A 16,289-nucleotide genomic window follows, 5' to 3' on the forward strand; every position below is an offset into this window, starting at 1 on the left:
GCTCATTTTTTAGCTTAACTGTCTTTCTGATGTTGAGTTGGGTGTGATTTTGTAAGTGAAGTTTTCTGGGGCCAGGATGAGAATGAAGCCAATGAAGCAGGTCAGGTGGGGCCAAGTGTAGGGCTGGAGCCTGTTTCCGTTTTAAATTGTGAGGTTTGTTCATTATGGACTTTTTTTTTGCATTAATTTTTTTTTAAATATTGCATTAAAAATTAGTTGTCTTAAGTAAGTTTTTTGGCACTCCCCTAAATTTTGCAGTAGTACCTCACTCACCTCGTTGTAGTCATGGCCCCATTGAAATATTTGGTAGAAATAGTTTGGCAAGCAGTTTACAAATACTTATTGCTATGGGAAACAAGAATGGCTGCCCTTCTGTTACATGTCCTCACACCACTCCAGCTGGAACTGCACAGGAGACTGGCCGAGCCGCCGTTTCTGCCCCAGTAGTTGGGTTTCTTCCCGTTTTGTGCATACTCGGTGCCCACTCCTGGTCCTGGGCCTTTTCTTTTGAAACACTTACTGAGCACAATTCAGTTTACTTCCCCGTAGACAGTTTCTGGTATGTACAGATCTGACAACTCTGACCTTTTTATATCCTTGTCATCCTCAACCCATCACACACAGCCTGCGGTTATCACAGACAAATCTGACTTTAATCACAGCCTCTGAGCATCTGGTGGCGCATCAAAGGATTGAAAGAGGAAATCTTAAGTTTGAATGGAAGTCGTGTCCTTAAAAGTGCCTTTCAGCATCTCCACAAAGCCATCACTGTTTATAAACAATTTTATCCAGTGCTACTTAATTTGCATTTTCACACACTGGAATTAAATAACCACTTCCCTTTTTTATCCATTTTAGGCAAGTAGCTAGGTGTGCAGCAGCCACGCTTTCTTAGCCATGTGTCACTGCAGGGGACGGGGTGCCGCCATGATGCCTGCGTACCCTGGAGCCCCGGGACGGTTCTGTACAATGGTGCCTGCGAGCTCTCGCGGGAACAGGGCGGGGCATATAGGGTCTGGTGGCTACCCCTCCCTTCTGGGGCTGGGGTCCACGCTCTCCCCCGAGGGCCAAGGATGCGCAGAATGGGCTGCGCATGCGCACTGGTTGCTAGCTGCCGCCGGAAATGAGCGGCCGGAAGTGAGACGTGTCCCATGGGCGTGACTTGGCGCTGCCGCGTCGCAGTTGCCGCATTCGCCGCATTTGCTGCAGGCGTGAGGCCCGGACAGCTAGTTAACTAAGCTTCGAAGCATCGACGGGAGGACAGACTGACTGACGAGATGCCGCGCTCCCACAGACCTCCACCTATCGCTCAGCGGCCTGCTCCAGAGCCCAAGTCTGATGGCGTTCTGGCAATGACTTTCAAGATTTTTCTCCTTTTTGCAGGACTTATGGTCAAAGTTCCTGTGGGGTTATATTTTTCCTGTAAATTACTTCTTTTTCAAAGTCTTATGTTAATGTCCCCTGAAGACAGCGCCTTTTACGCGACCATCGTCGCAGTGGTTGGGCTTCATGTGGTGCTGGCAATTTTTGTCTTCATAGTATGGAAGGAGGGCTTGCCTCAGTGGCGGGAAAACAAAAATGATTAGAGCAGCTTCTCCTTTAGAGCTGCAAACACGGGGGTGGGGAAGTGCTTAAAGGGTTTTTTTTTCCCTCTTCGTATTAAATTTTTTTTTAAGGGGAGGGGTGGACGGGTAGGGAAATTCAGTATTAACTGCATCTGAGACTTCAATAAAAACGGGGGTGGGGAGGGTGGGCTGACATTTTTTGACCGCCTGTTACGTGCCAAGTGTTTATTCTTTTGGGACATAACGTTTTTGGCTGAGGATCATGTTGGACTGATGTAAATAATAATGCCAAAATAGGCAGCTAGGATGAAAGTAACACTAATTAAGAGTGAGATTTAATTATTTCTTACTGAAAGATGTGTTGTGACGTAATCTTTGTGGCCTGGCTCCAGCAACAATATTCAGAGTGCAGGTAAGTATCCACGCACAAGACTAAATTACGTTTTATAGTGGTAAACGTATTCTGCGTTGTTATCAGTGCAGCTGCCAGGATCATTGAATTTATGCTTTTTGCCCCCAAATTGGTTAGTGCTCAAAATTTTGAATTCTAGAATTCATCGGTGTTAACAGGTTCTGGCCTTTTATCTTATTCCTTATATTTTTTAGTATATTATTTCAAGTAAAAATTGAGGTAAATTTATTCAGATTAAGACTGTTTTACTACAAGGTGCTGCTGATGTAAAACACTCCTGTTTGTGATGTTGGTAAATACCTCCCTGCAGCATCCCTTAAGCAATGACCTCATTCTTACGCAGATTAAGTTGTGTGGTTTAAATTCCATTTACAAATGCTTTTTTCCCTACTGTCTTCCATTTGTTTTTCAGTAGCATTGTGATAAGGCTACTAAAGCAGAAATGTGCACTCAAACAGTAGAATTTTGAGAGTAATATACCAATGCAGATGAATTTCCATCTTTCGTGGAAAGGCTGTTTTTAATGTTAATATTAATAGAAAAATGTTTCGTTTGTGTTCAAATTCTGCCTTGTTATTGGTTGATGATTTATAGATTTTCTACTGTTTTATCTTAGGAGGGTATACGTTTTCCTGTGGTTTTGGTTTAATGGTTCATAAATACTCATCTGTTTTTTAACCCTTATTCTGATGTTTGATTTCAGACTGGATATAAATATAGCAAAAGTGAGAGTAAGGAAATGTTTATTCTTTTGTTCCTTGAAAGCTCAATAAATTAATCTGTAGTGAGAAAAATGCAAAACTGACTTGAGCTTGTTTCATTTTTGCCCAATTTAAAATTCTTTCAGAGGATGCATTCTACATGAGTGTAAAAATGCATGGTATTATTTTTGAAGTTTAGGTAATGTGCAATAATCTAGATTTATACCCTTCTCCACCTCACTTTTTCCTTTCTTCTTCCCAGTATCCGCCTTTCTCCCCTTCTCACATTCCTTCCCGCTTCTCCCTCCTGTCTCCCTCCCCTCTGCCCCGCCATTATCCCTTTTCTCCTGAGGCCTTTCCTCCTCAGGAATGATCCCCTCTTGCCTCTTTCCCTTTCCCGCCTCCCCAAGCTGGTTCTTTTCTTTAAAATTTCCAAATGAATAGATGGCATTACATTTAAAGTAGAATTTACTATTTGATTTTCTTGTTTTCCCCTGGCTATCTTTTGCTATAAGGGCATCTGCTGTAGAAATATGCTTCGCAAAAATTGCAGATGAAAATGAAAATTTTAATTCTGTGTCATATTTGTTTAGCCTCATTGATGCTACTCACAAAGATGTGGATGTGCTGTTACTGCTTTCTAACTCTGCCTACTACGTGGCCTAGTAAGTTATTGATTTAAAGCTTTTATTTTTGTTTACTTTTTAAACCTCGAGGAAATTTTCTTTTTAGAAGACATAACCAAAAAAAGGTAGCAATCGTTTTTACTATATATTTTGTGAAACTTCATTGAATCCTTTTACCTTACATAACATTACTCTGATCCTTCTCAATTAGAAAATATGATTTTAGAATTATCTCTGTGCTCATAAAGTATTCTGTTTTATCCGTATTATTTCCTCTGTATCTTTCAGGTTTTGATGTATTCTGTACGTTTTTATTGTTAATGGCCATATATCTTTGTTTGCATTATTATACCATAGTTAAATGTTTCTCCACTTTTAGGCACTGAGTTCCACTTTTTTGCGATTATGAATGATGTCCCTGTCTTTGTGCACATGACTGTGTGTGTGTGTGTGTGTGTGTGTGTGTGTATGCACTTCCCTGGTTACAAGGGTATGATGAATTATAACTTCTGTGGTTCGTTGTCAGATTGCTCTTCAGGAAGATTACTTATTGACAATGCCACTAGCATTGTTTCATTGTAATCTTACCAGAATTGGATTTTATTCTTTTATTTTTTTTCTAAGTAAATATTCACATTCTTTTTTATCTTGTATGAACTGTCATTTCTTAGTCTTTGGCCCGGGTGCCTTTTGGCATTGATCATATGGATTTTTCATGCTTGATTTTGGATATCAGATTTATCTGCTGTATTATTCACAAATACATAGTTTCAATATATGTATAGTGTGTTTTGCCTTTCTTTCAGGTTTGCATTTTATGAAAGTTTTTCTAAATCTGGTTATTTTTACCTTAAAATTGATTTCTTCTTTTACTGTACATTCAATACCTCATTTTCCTTTACCTGTTGAACCAAGTATGTTTTTATTTCATCTAGTTTTTAAAATATTTCTTACATGTTTAATTATCTTTGCCCTAGAATAAATTGTACTGTGGAGATTATTTTAATTGCAAAGTAGTTTGCTACTACTATAGCTGACAAGCCAAATATGTTTTTTATTTTAATCCTCTTTTTATTCATATTCTCTTTATCTAGTTATGATGATGAAGTTGATAAAGTAAACCAATATCAACGATTAAGTCTGGAAGACCTGGAAAAAATAGAAATAGGTAAATTTAACATACCATAAACTGAGTCATAGAAAGCAAATGCAGTTCCTTCCAAGAGGTTGTCAGATTAATTTAGCAACCGGTATAACATATTATTAGAACCAGAAAGGGATGTTCCAAGCAATCTATTTATTAGGACTTCTTTTCCATATTTTAGAGATTAGTGATAAATGTAGTCCAATAATAACTATTCCTTTTATTATTTTCCTTTTGTGAGGATTAACCCTGAGATCAAGAAAGTTTAATTAGTTGAGACTGAAGGAGAGTTTTTATTTTATTTGTAGCCTCATCTAACCAAATGGTCACAATAGGCTTGTATTTTGTATAGTCTAGGTTATGAAGAAAAATAAGGCTAAATTCTTAATTGATGAATATAAGTTGAAGATATAGAAGAGTGAATATTACATGAAAGATGTAACTTTATACATATTCATTTGGAAATTAGGTCCTGAGCCCACTCTTTTTGGTAAGCCAAAGTTCTCCTGCATGCGACTGCACTACAGACATAAAGAAGCAAGTGGCTATTTCCACACACTGAGAGCTGTGATGCGTAATCCTGAAGAGGATGGAAAAGGTATGAGGAAAGGGAAGAGATCAAAGTTTTCAGTGATATCTTCATACCTATCATAATAAGCACAGAAGGAATTTGGGGCATTATAAACCATTACCTTCTGGGGAGGGAGTAGTTTTGTGGTTTGAGACCTTGAAATAGCAACTTTGCTCTGAGCAATTTGGGATTATATGAACTCATAATGTAGTTTGGGCAGGGGAATCTATAGTGGAAATTCTCAGTGTCTGACCTTATATGAAGCCATTTGGGTGCCCATGTTTTTCCCACCACATGTTCCGTTTTGTGAATAGTAGGCAGGGCTCATGTCTTGTTCACCACTGTTGTCTGGGCACCTATCATAGTATTTGAACAAAAAAAGAATTAGAACATAGTTTCATTCCAATCAATTTGTTTTTCTTGTCATGTGTTTACACCATAAACAGTTTATTCTAAATAGTTTATATAGTCAAATATGAAAGGCAAAATTATAAAACCACTTAAACATATATAGAACAACGTATCTTTGTGACTCAAGTGTACAATCTTTCTTAAAAAAGATACATCAAAAAATATGCAATGAAAAGACAAACCACAAATGAGGAGAATAAATTTGCAGAGTAAAACCAACAGAAGACTATATTCAGAATATATGGAAATTCCTACATGTAAATAAGAAAAATACTGAAATAGAAAAGTCATAAATATGTATTGCATAAGGAACATAACTGGTAATAAACATATAAACTATATTTAACCTCATTAGTAATTAAGCAAATGAAATTTAAGACCACGAGATACCATTTACATCGTTACCATTTATTTATTTATTTATTTATTTATTTATTTATTTTATTTATGGCATGGGCAGCACCAGGACTTGAACCTTGAACCCAGGTCTCGGGCATGGCAGGCAAGAACTCTGCCTGCTGAGCCACTGTGGCCCACCCATGTCCTTTATTTTTATGTTAAAATTTGTTTTGGAAGATTTTTGAACTAGTCATGGAGAGTATTGAACAAGGAGCATTTTTTTGGTACATTATAGCAGGTAAGTTTGCATTTAATTGTATGAGCTCAGATTTCTTTCAGAGTTCTTTTAGTTGAAGCTGGCTATTTTTTAGTGTGCCTTGGAGAAACTGGCAAACAGTTATATTTGGGTTTCAGATACCCTTCAGTGCATTGCGGAGATGTTGCAGATCACCAAGCAAGCCATGGGATTGGATGTACCTATAATTGAGAAAAAACTTGAGAGGTGAGTATACTACTTTGGTTTTTCCCCAAGAATAAAGACATTATTATTTAAAGTCTTCTTTGAAAGTATTTGCAAAGTGGGAGGCTGGGGGTGGGGGTGGCGAGGAGGTCACGTTAAAGAGAGGGAAGAAATAAATATCTGTGGATCAAAAAGTAACACTTCTTGTATATATATTTTTATATAGAGATAATATAATTTTCAGACAGACTTATGGAAGAGTTGCAGAAATAGTACAGAATTCCCGTTTACCCTTCCCTCAGCTTCCCCTTGTGTTACCATCTTACATAACCATAGGGCATTTATCAAAACCAAGAAATTAACCTAATACAATACTGTTAACCCAAGTACAAAACTGATTTTTTTGGATTTCACTAGTTTTTTCACTAATGTCCTTTTTCTATTCCAGTATCTAATCCAAGAATCCCACATTGTGTTTAGCTGTCTCGTCTCCATGGTTTCCTTGTAGTTTGGGACAGTTCCTCAGTTTTTCCTTGTCTTTTATGACCTTGATACTTTTGAAGAGTCAGTTACTTTGTAGTTCCCCCAGTGTGGGTTAGTCTCATGTTTTTTCATGGTTGACCTGAGGTTGTGCACTACTGGGAAGGGATACCAACAAAGTGATGTGCACTTTTCAGTGCATATTGCAGGGGTGGGGTATATGGCATCATGTTACTGTTGATGGTAATCATGAGTACTTGACTAAGATGGCGTTCTAGTTTGCTAGCTGCTGGAATGCAAAATGCCAGAAACAGAATGGCTTTTAAAGAGGGGAGTTTGATCAGATGCTAGTTTACAGTTCCAAGGCCGAGAAAATGTCCCCATTAAAACAAGTCTGTAGAAATGTCCAATCTAAGGCATCCAGGGAAAGATACCTTGGTTCAAGAAGGCTGATGAAGTTCAGGGTTTCTCTCTCAAGTGAGAAGGCACATGATGAGCACAGTCAGGGTTCCTCTCTCATCTGAAAGGGCACATGGTGACCACAGCATCATCTGCTAGCTTTGTCTCCTGGCTTCCTGTTTCATGAAGCTCCCCAGAAGGCATTTTCCTTCTTCATCTCCAAAGGTGGCTGGCTGGTGGACTCTGCTTCTTGTGGCTATGTCGTTCTGCTCAGCTCTCTCTGAATCTCCTTCATTCTCCAAAATGTTTCCTATTTTATAGGACTCCAGAAATTTATCAAGACACATCCAAATGGGTGGAGACATATTGTCACTTAATCCAGCTTAACAACCACTCTTGATTAAGTCACATCTCCAGGGAGATGATCTAACTACAGATTCAAACATACAGTATTGAATAGGGATTATTCTGCCTTTATGAAATGGGATTTAGATTAAAACATGGCTTTTCTAGGGGACATACAGCCTTTCAAACCAGCACAGATGGTGTGTGCTAGGATCTCCACTTAAATATTTTGGAGATCCTTTGAGACTGTGCAGATATCCATTTTGTTGCTTGAGTTGTTCTCCTTTTGGTCGTAGGAGCCTTTCAAGTTAACTTCTGAGTGTTTTTTTATTTTATGAATCCTATGAAAATTCTTGATCCCCTTGTTTCCTCTTATGGCCCTGAAGTATGGGGAAGCTTGGAAAAGTCTCCTATGCATATGCACAGTGGACTTTGAAGTGCTTTGGGTCCCAGGAGCTTAGTCTAGGAGAGGACTGTTGTCACTGAGAGGGCTTGGAGGGCTTTGGAAGGCTTAGTCAGCTACTGGCATTACCAGCTTTGGCCAATAGCCTGTGACTATCGAGCATGTCTCCATGCCCGTTTCAGCATTGAAATATACAGCTGTTTCCTCATCACACAACTTAAGTATTAAATTGTTTTCTGTTTGGCACCTTAACTTATAGTAGTCAGATTTCTCCAGAAGAAATTCACCTTACTACAAAATGTATTCATTCCACAACTAATTATTGAGAGTCTCTGTTCAAGTACTGCTAGTTTGTGGGGTTTCATAGCGATAGATAATTCCTGCCTTTAAGGAATTTAGTCTTTTCTTGAAATTTTTTTATTTTGATTTCTTAATTTTTCCATGTCCATAGTCTCACCTTGCCATGTCACCACCATCCTAAATTTTATTATATCCTTACTTAGTTTTCATTCGCAGACATATGTATACATGGATGTTTAAATAGAATGTTATTTTAGAAAAACGATTACACTGTATGACTTGTATTCAGGAATTTGATTTTTCATTTAACATGAAGTTAAGATTGATCTATGAAATATTTTTGCAAAATGACTAGCATACCTGACTTAAATATCTGATTAATGAAATTGTTTTTGTTTTATGTTTAATATTGTTTTTTAAAATACCTGCAACTCTGTGTTGAATCAGTAGGCCAGAAAGTTTTAAGACGCTAAATTGTAGGACCATCTTCCAAAATGTGTAGCCTCTTTGTAAGGATTTTGTCCTTTTTTTTTTTTTAAATCAGTCTACATATTTTCTCATGACCATTTACTTCAATAATTGTGGCATATATAAAAAGTTATCAGCGGCCAACTTAAATTTTTATGTATAGTTTTAAAAAACTGTCATACTGAAAAAACTTGAAATATTAGAAAATTTGTCACATCATTATTGAATCACAGCCACTGTTGTGGAATCATATAATACATATGATCCCCTTAAAAAGTTTTTTAAAAGAAGACCTCTAAGTATAAACCAACTATTTCATCTAATGTGCAAGAAAGTGATCTATCCCAATTTTGGAAGAAAAATTGGCTTATGCTGGACCTAATAAATCATAACAGTATACTTAATATCATATATTCACTATTTAAGAGGTTTTCAAGCGTAATCTTAGTGTACTTGGGTTGCTTAAGATGATTAGTTTACAGCTGATGCTCATTTAAGATGGCATTCCATGGTAATTATCATTTTGATGTATTTCTTTCCCCATATTTTTTCTTCTTGCAAGTTTTAAATCCATATAGGAAATAGTTTTTTTTGCCTAGCAGAGTATTGTATGCATATTTCATATTAGTTATAGTGATTATAACTATTGGTTTTAATAGTTGGATATCATCTATTTGATAAGGTATTGTGTTTGCTAAGAACATGGACTCTTATCAGTCAGACCTTTTTTTGACTCTTGGCTCTATCACTTACCCTTCGACCTTGGGAAAGGTACTTCACAGTCATCTGTAAGATGGGATACTATAAAATCTTCCAGAGAGTAGTTGCATAGATTGAATGATAATGCTTACTAAAGTGCTTAGAATTAATACCTGGCACATAGCCATGAAACCCAGTTGCAAAAACTTTGGGTTACTGTTTTCTTCCTTCTGTTAGGTCATGACAGACATCCTTGTACGTGTACTGACTGTTCTCACATTTTAGCATTATTTCCTTACAATAGCATCCCAAAATTGAAACCTGAATTAAAAGGTGTGAATATTTCCCTTGCTCTTAACAGTTCCAAATTGCTTGCCAGACTCATTGAGCCATATATCTTCCAAGGACAATGAGAAGTCTCCTTACTTGTCATTTATCCTTATTTTCAAGAAGTCTAAAGACTCGATTTTCTTTTTCTTGAGTGACTTGGCATTTAAACTACATTTAATATTTAGATTTGTTCAAGTTGTAATATAGAGTGTATAACTCTGATCCTCTCCACTAGTAGTTAGTTAGGTGGTATTTTGCTAAGAACTGTGCTGAAATGTAGCTCAGAGAATTCCTCTGTAAGAAAGTTTCTCAGTATTTTGCCATCCTTAATATAACCTGGGTGGACACATATTTTTAAACTCTTAAATACACTGGAGAGAGAGGGAACATTCAAATTTAATTACTTTGTAGAGAAAATAGCCAGTATGCTTTAGACATGCATACTGGCTTAGAAAATAGCCAGCCAGTATGCATTAGACATTTGCATTTAGGAAAAGAAAGGCAAGACTAATAGCAGATTATCTTTACATTTAAAATCTCTGAATATTTTCATCCTTACGAGCACTGACCACATTCCATTAGGGAAGAAAGCAATGTAGCTATCTAGAGAAGAATAGATAAATTTTTGTTAGTGGAGAGAATTGTTAAAGAAGCAATTAATTTCATAGCTTTTCTGAAATAGTCTCATGATTAGTAATCCTACATGGTCAACCAGAGTAATTCTTCCCCAGTGTATAAAATGAACTGAGGCAATTGTGGTAAGTAGCACTCAGACTTTTTTTTCTCCCAGTTATAGATGTAATGAGGGATGCCAAAGGAGTAGAAGGCACTTAAGATTAGTTATGTTAAATGTCCCAAATCTCTTAAATTCAGGTAATCAGTATGAAATAAAGTAATATTAGAAAACAGAATTCCAACCCCCACCTCTGCCTGAATTCAGCCAAACTAGAATATATCGAGAAAACTTTAGGGAAGATGCTGTAGATTTCCATTGACAGTCAGTGATGCCTCTGTGCCAGTAGTTTAGTTTACAGATGTGCTAGAACTGGGCTGCCCAAAACATAACCTTTCATCACATGAGGCTATAGAACCCTTGAAATGTGACTAGGACAAATTATGGATTACTGTACACTGGCTGTTTCAAAGACTCACAGTGAAAACAGAATATAAAATATCTCAGTCATTTTTAATATCAATTACCTGTTGAAATATTTTTTGATATCTTAGGTAAAATGTTATTAAAATTGATTTTACATGGCACTTTTCAATGTGGCTGCTAGAAAATTTTAAATATACAGCTCACATAATATTTCTTTTGGGTAGTGCTATGTTCTTGAGTCAGCTGGGGGTTTCCTGAGTTTAACCTAACTGGTAAATTTCAAGAAATTGAAATCGAATTTACTGTTTTCAAGAAACTGAGAGCAATTTAAATAGGCAAGTGTTTTCACTTACATTACTAATTGCAACTGGAATATAGATTCCATAGGGAATTAACTCTTTTCTTTTCTATTTTATAGGAAGAGCAGTAAACCTCACGAAGACATCATTGGTATTAGATCTCAGAACCAAGGCTCTTTGGCCCAAGGGAAGAATTTTCTCATGAGCAAATTTTCTTCTCTAAATCAAAAAGTAAAACAGACCAAATCAAATGTAAACATTGGCAATCTACGAAAGCTAGGAAACTTTACAAAACCTGAAATGAAAGTTAACTTTCTGAAACCAAACTTAAAAGTAAATCTTTGGAAATCAGATAGTAGTCTTGAAACCATAGAAAATACAGGTGTGATGGATAGTAAGGACCAGGCAGAGTCTGAAGGGGAAATATCTTCAGATAATGACTCATATCACTCTGATGAATTCCTTACAAATTCCAAGTGTGATGAGGACAGGCAGCTAGTTAATTCTTTAGAGCACATAGGGCCAGTAGACTATGTTCTTCCTAGTTGTGGTATTATTGCTTCAGCACCTCGATTAGGCAGTCGATCCCAGTCTGTAAGCAGCACTGAAGTTAACGTTTACATTCCTTCTGAGGGTACTGTGGATCATGAAAGTGGGCTTGGAAAAGCCCATGAGTCTCCTTTGAAGAAAAGTCCGTCTGCTGACAACGTACACATTTTGACTGGCTTTGCCAAGCCTGTGGATATTTACTGCCAGAGATTTGTACAAGATGCACAAAGCAAAATGGCCGAGCCTTCAGAGACCAGGTCTGTTTCTCAGCAGGCTACTGAGGAAAAAAATGAAGTGACCAATCAAGTTTCTAGTGAAGACACCCAATCTGAAGCAGTAGGACAGACACCTTCTCGACCCTCTCAATTAGATGTGTCTTTTTCTGTGACAGGCCCACAGTTTTTGTCTGTTGAACCAGTACATTCAGTCGTATCTCAAAAGAGCCCAAGCTCTGGATCCAGCATGCTTGAACTTGAGACAGGGCTTCATGTAACCCCTTCTCCTTCAGATAGCAGTAGCAGCAGAGCTGTCTCTCCCTTTGCAAAGATTCGAAGTTCCATGGTCCAGGTTGCTAATATTACCCAAGCTGGATTAACTCATGGAATCAGCTTTGCAGTGGCAAAAGTTCAAAAGAGTCCTGCAGAACCTGAAGTAGTTAATGAGGTCCAGCAAAATGAACTTAAAAATATGTTTACACAATGCCAGACCCGAATAATTCAGATTTAGTTTTTAGCTACAAAGAATCCTTACAGGTGGCTTTTATTTCATCAAAAAGGTTTCCCATATTAGCCTCTTATAATTGTACTGTCTTTGAATATAAGGGATCACAAATTCTGTTTACTGGAAAAGGTTTTAAAGGGAGTCTGATCCTGAGCAGATAGCCAAAGTTGAGAGCCAAGACCACAGAAGTGTATCATCCTAGAATTAGTGTAGGCTGAGTAGCTTATATGCTACAAAGCAATTGAAAAGAAATCAGGAATAATTCACTTTAAACCACTACCTAAACCTTTTTGGAATGAAGTGGGTGGGCAGAGTGTTGAAGGATGGGCATGGACACGTGGAGAGGAATAGCATTTTTTACCATTTGTTTTGTTCATTTTTGAGTGGAGTGCCTCTACAAGGTAAATACCATTCAGTTCTAGTGATTTCTAGTTTGGAAATCATTTGAACATTAGAAAAAAAAAACACCTTGGTTTATTTTAGTGGCTTAACTTCCTTATGAGGTTAATTGAGAGTTGACAGTATAGTCAAGAAACGTGCCCATTTGATCCTAATTTTCCTTTTCAACTTGAACAAATTTAAAATATTCTGCTGTCTTGTATACCCACAGTCTGGAAGCATTAAGACTTGCCAGTCATAAAGCAGTACATCGGATGTGTATACCAGCACCTATTAAATTTAATCCTGCTGTTTTCAGGAAGGTAAGAATATATGTATATTGACACTACTAATTATAGAAGGAAATCTTCAAATTTTAATTTTTTCTAGGAGGGCATTTGACATCTTGTGTAGACTATCACAATTATAGAAAATTTAGTCTGAAGCACAGTTGTGTTAAAACTGGTTTTATGGTTATACTCTGACCACACAGAACCAGTGCTTATTCTGTGAAATCCATATACTAAGAAAGTTGCACGTTGTATTCCAAACAAATACTGGTTTGACTCGTATCTTAGAGCCTTACTCTGTTGAAGTGATTCTCAGCTGAACATTATGTCTGTTGTAACTTTGATACGCATTTCCACTTTTGTTATTTATTAGTGGTATATTTTTTTCAAGTGTCAAATCTTGTGACTTTAAAATAAAATACCATTGCAATTTAAAATGACAATGTGTATGAGAATTCCTTCAATAACATTTTAAACATAAGGGTTGATTTTAAGTCAGTCAAAGAATTGATAAACAGGGTACATTTACTAAAACTGAACTTTTAGTCCTAGCCTTTCCAAGTTTTTACTCCTTCGAAATGTTTTCATGACTTTCAAACCCAAGCATTTGAAACGGAGTGTTTTTATCTCACCAACTTTTCTTCTGGGTCTTAAAATATTAAGTATTCTAGAACATTAGAGAAAACATAAGCCAAGGTCATGTGAGATGAAATACACATGTTTAAACTATAGAAATTAGCTCCAAAGGTTTTTGGAAATGAAAATTATCCTAAGAAGACAGGCAGTTTAGTTTCCAATCAGGATAATAATGGATGTCTTTAATTTTCTGATCATTCAAATAAAATTAACATCTTGTCTTAAATCAGAGCAACACATTTTAATGTCTATATGTGTAAACAAGGGAGAAAAGGACTTCTGAAACCCTAAGACTTCCACAATCACCCCCCTGGCTGGTGGCCTTCGATAAGATGCACCTCCCATACTTAAGCTTCCCTCTGGTAATAGTTATCCACCGAGAGGACAAAAGCACAAAGAAGATGGATGTGGGATGCTGAGTATGATTTAATTCATGAAAAACAGCCCAAAGTACTTGTAATTTGGGAAGTTTTATTTATTTAAAAGAGGGTTCTCCTTTCAAGGGAACTTTTCTACAAGACCAAGCAAATTATGTACTTCTCTTTGGTAAATTACAATTCACATTGGCACAATAAACACATGGTAACTAATCTATTTTGTTCTAGGCCAATTATAGAAAATGAATTTTCACAAATCCAGTTGAGCCTTTTCTAAAAGCTTAAGGTCTAAACTACCAGTTATAAAAATGAAAACCAGTTAGGATTCTAAATATAAACAGATTATTTACATGAGTTTATAAAAATAGATTTCAGTTTAGGAAAAGTTAACAATATTGTTTAAACAACTAGTAATTTCCACTTCATTTCATTAGGCAAAATGAATTCCTTGATTTTCAAGGTTGACCCTGTTTTCTTAGTTAGCAATATCAATTTAGGCCTTATAGGAAAAAATTTTAAGAAATCAGTCGATCTGTTTCCAACTAGGTAAGTTATTAACTAAAGTTCTTGCTGCCACAATTATACTACTACAGTATTATTAATTTGCTTTCTAAGAAAGCTTTTCTTTGAAAACGTAAAAACTGTCATTGGTCTTGGAAAAACTTACCAGCCATTGTATCAGAACATTACTTGACTAGCAGATAATGTCACTTGATCTAACACATCTGGAACTCACTGATAAACTTATATAAAAATGTTAAAATCTGAAACAAAGAAACTGGACATTTGTTAGTAAAATACCAGAAAAAAAATTTTAAGAGGGCTATTTCGTTCTTCTCACAATTAGGCAAAACAGCTTTGTTAGGGCAGTTCTCCCCTAAGTGAGTCTTACAAAACAGTGGTCCCAAATGCACTGGAGTAAAATGTGAAAAATAAGGACAATGTAGTGTTTTTTTCCAAAAAGCTACATTTATTTCTTTTAAAGGACTAATTTTTATTATGAGGTTGTCCTTTTATGAAAAAAAAAAGTGGTAATACAGTGATTAATTTCAGATTACTTGGCAAAATAAATTGGCAACACTGTCCCAAAAGTTTTGAAAATATTACTGATCCATGAAATCCAAGTCTAGGAACCACTGCCCTGTGAAAGATAGTTGTGCAGGTTGTTAACAACTGTTAAATGGAAATAAGCTTCTGTGGTCATTTGGAAATGAGAGAATTTCTCGTGACCTTTAGGTCATGTGAATTAATGGCAAGCATGCCACAGTTCCCAAACTTTGACCATTGTACATACTCAGACCCACTGTTAACTGGAAAAACAGAAATTTGAAGTGAAGAATTAATATTTTGATAATCAGTTTTCTTCAAATGACATTAAACATTAGCATTTCAACAGAGTCTGGCCTAGGACTTAGCTGAAGCTAAGAAAATGGTATCATCAGCAACATTATCGATATTAAACTTTTAATATCAAACACATTTTTATATATTGTTACTAATTTATATAATTATAAAACAAAGTTCAAAAGCTCCATAAAATCATTAAGGTAAAAGCCCTTACTGAACATTATATAAATTTCAGATGTTACCAGACTTGATTTCAGGAAAAGTCATTGGTTTTTGATACAAATTATCTACAAAACAATGTGGTATAAATGGCATTTGAATTTTACAGTAACGTGACTACAGTTTGCACATCGCATTTCATAGGTATCAGATCTCTAAAGCTCATTTCCATTCACACATTTCTGTTGTTGAAGCCTGGTTCTTCTTAAAGATTCTAGCTGCTTTGCTCTTAGCCATCGTTCTCTTGACAGTGTGGTCTGACCGGCACTGAGAGACAGAAACCTGGTTTGAAATACAGAAAGATATTTAAGTCTAGACGTAGGACTATATCTATGTATAGATATGTATTTTTCTATCGAAGCCTGAGAATACTTTTAAAACACAGGCATCCTAAAGAATACCCAGGGATCTCTCTATCTGAGACTGAGTTTATTCACCTCAGTGAATAAACTTTCATTCACTAAGTTTATTATTCAGAAACCTAAACCCTCCAGATTGCTCCTTCTATGTCAAATAAGCCCTGAAACCCAGAGGTACCAGTCTCTCCAAGAACATCAACCAGTTGTACCCCTGTACCCCATAATGTCAACACCCCTTTTCAACATGAAGTTAGAATGGTCATTGCCGAAATACCTTAAAGATGGGGAGCATGATCAAATGCAAGGGAGGAGTTGTAACAGAGAAGACAGAACTTAACAAATGAGTAGGACTACTGAATCATT

General features: G+C 36.3%; 2 protein-coding genes across 12 annotated transcripts in view; one reads left to right on the forward strand and one right to left on the reverse strand.

The window, feature by feature from the left end:
• Nucleotides 1-16,289, forward strand: part of INPP5F (inositol polyphosphate-5-phosphatase F) — a 162,254-nt gene that overhangs the window by 126,577 nt on the left and 19,388 nt on the right. For 3 of the 7 annotated variants that reach the window (XM_077126193.1, XM_077126192.1, XM_077126196.1), the window contains 5 exons: nt 3,272-3,343; nt 4,399-4,472; nt 4,918-5,046; nt 6,184-6,271; nt 11,171-13,043. In XM_077126193.1, the coding sequence (XP_076982308.1) occupies nt 3,272-3,343; nt 4,399-4,472; nt 4,918-5,046; nt 6,184-6,271; nt 11,171-12,326 (1,519 nt within the window). In that variant the 3' untranslated portion in view covers nt 12,327-13,043. Of the gene's footprint in view, nt 1-1,751; nt 1,978-3,271; nt 3,344-4,398; nt 4,473-4,917; nt 5,047-6,183; nt 6,272-11,170; nt 13,044-16,289 lie in introns of those variants that run through there. The other 4 variants (XM_077126194.1, XM_077126195.1, XM_077126197.1 and 1 more) reach the window with 3 other exon arrangements.
• Nucleotides 8,658-16,289, reverse strand: part of MCMBP (minichromosome maintenance complex binding protein) — a 69,988-nt gene continuing 62,356 nt past the window's right edge. For all 5 annotated transcript variants that reach the window (XM_077126204.1, XM_077126205.1, XM_077126207.1 and 2 more), the window contains one exon: nt 8,658-15,849. In XM_077126204.1, coding sequence (XP_076982319.1) covers nt 15,723-15,849 — 127 coding nt within the window. In that variant the 3' untranslated portion in view covers nt 8,658-15,722. The remainder of the gene's footprint in view (nt 15,850-16,289) is intronic.

This window comes from Tamandua tetradactyla, chromosome 13 (genome assembly GCF_023851605.1).
Source record: "Tamandua tetradactyla isolate mTamTet1 chromosome 13, mTamTet1.pri, whole genome shotgun sequence".
Lineage (NCBI taxonomy): Eukaryota > Metazoa > Chordata > Mammalia > Pilosa > Myrmecophagidae > Tamandua > Tamandua tetradactyla.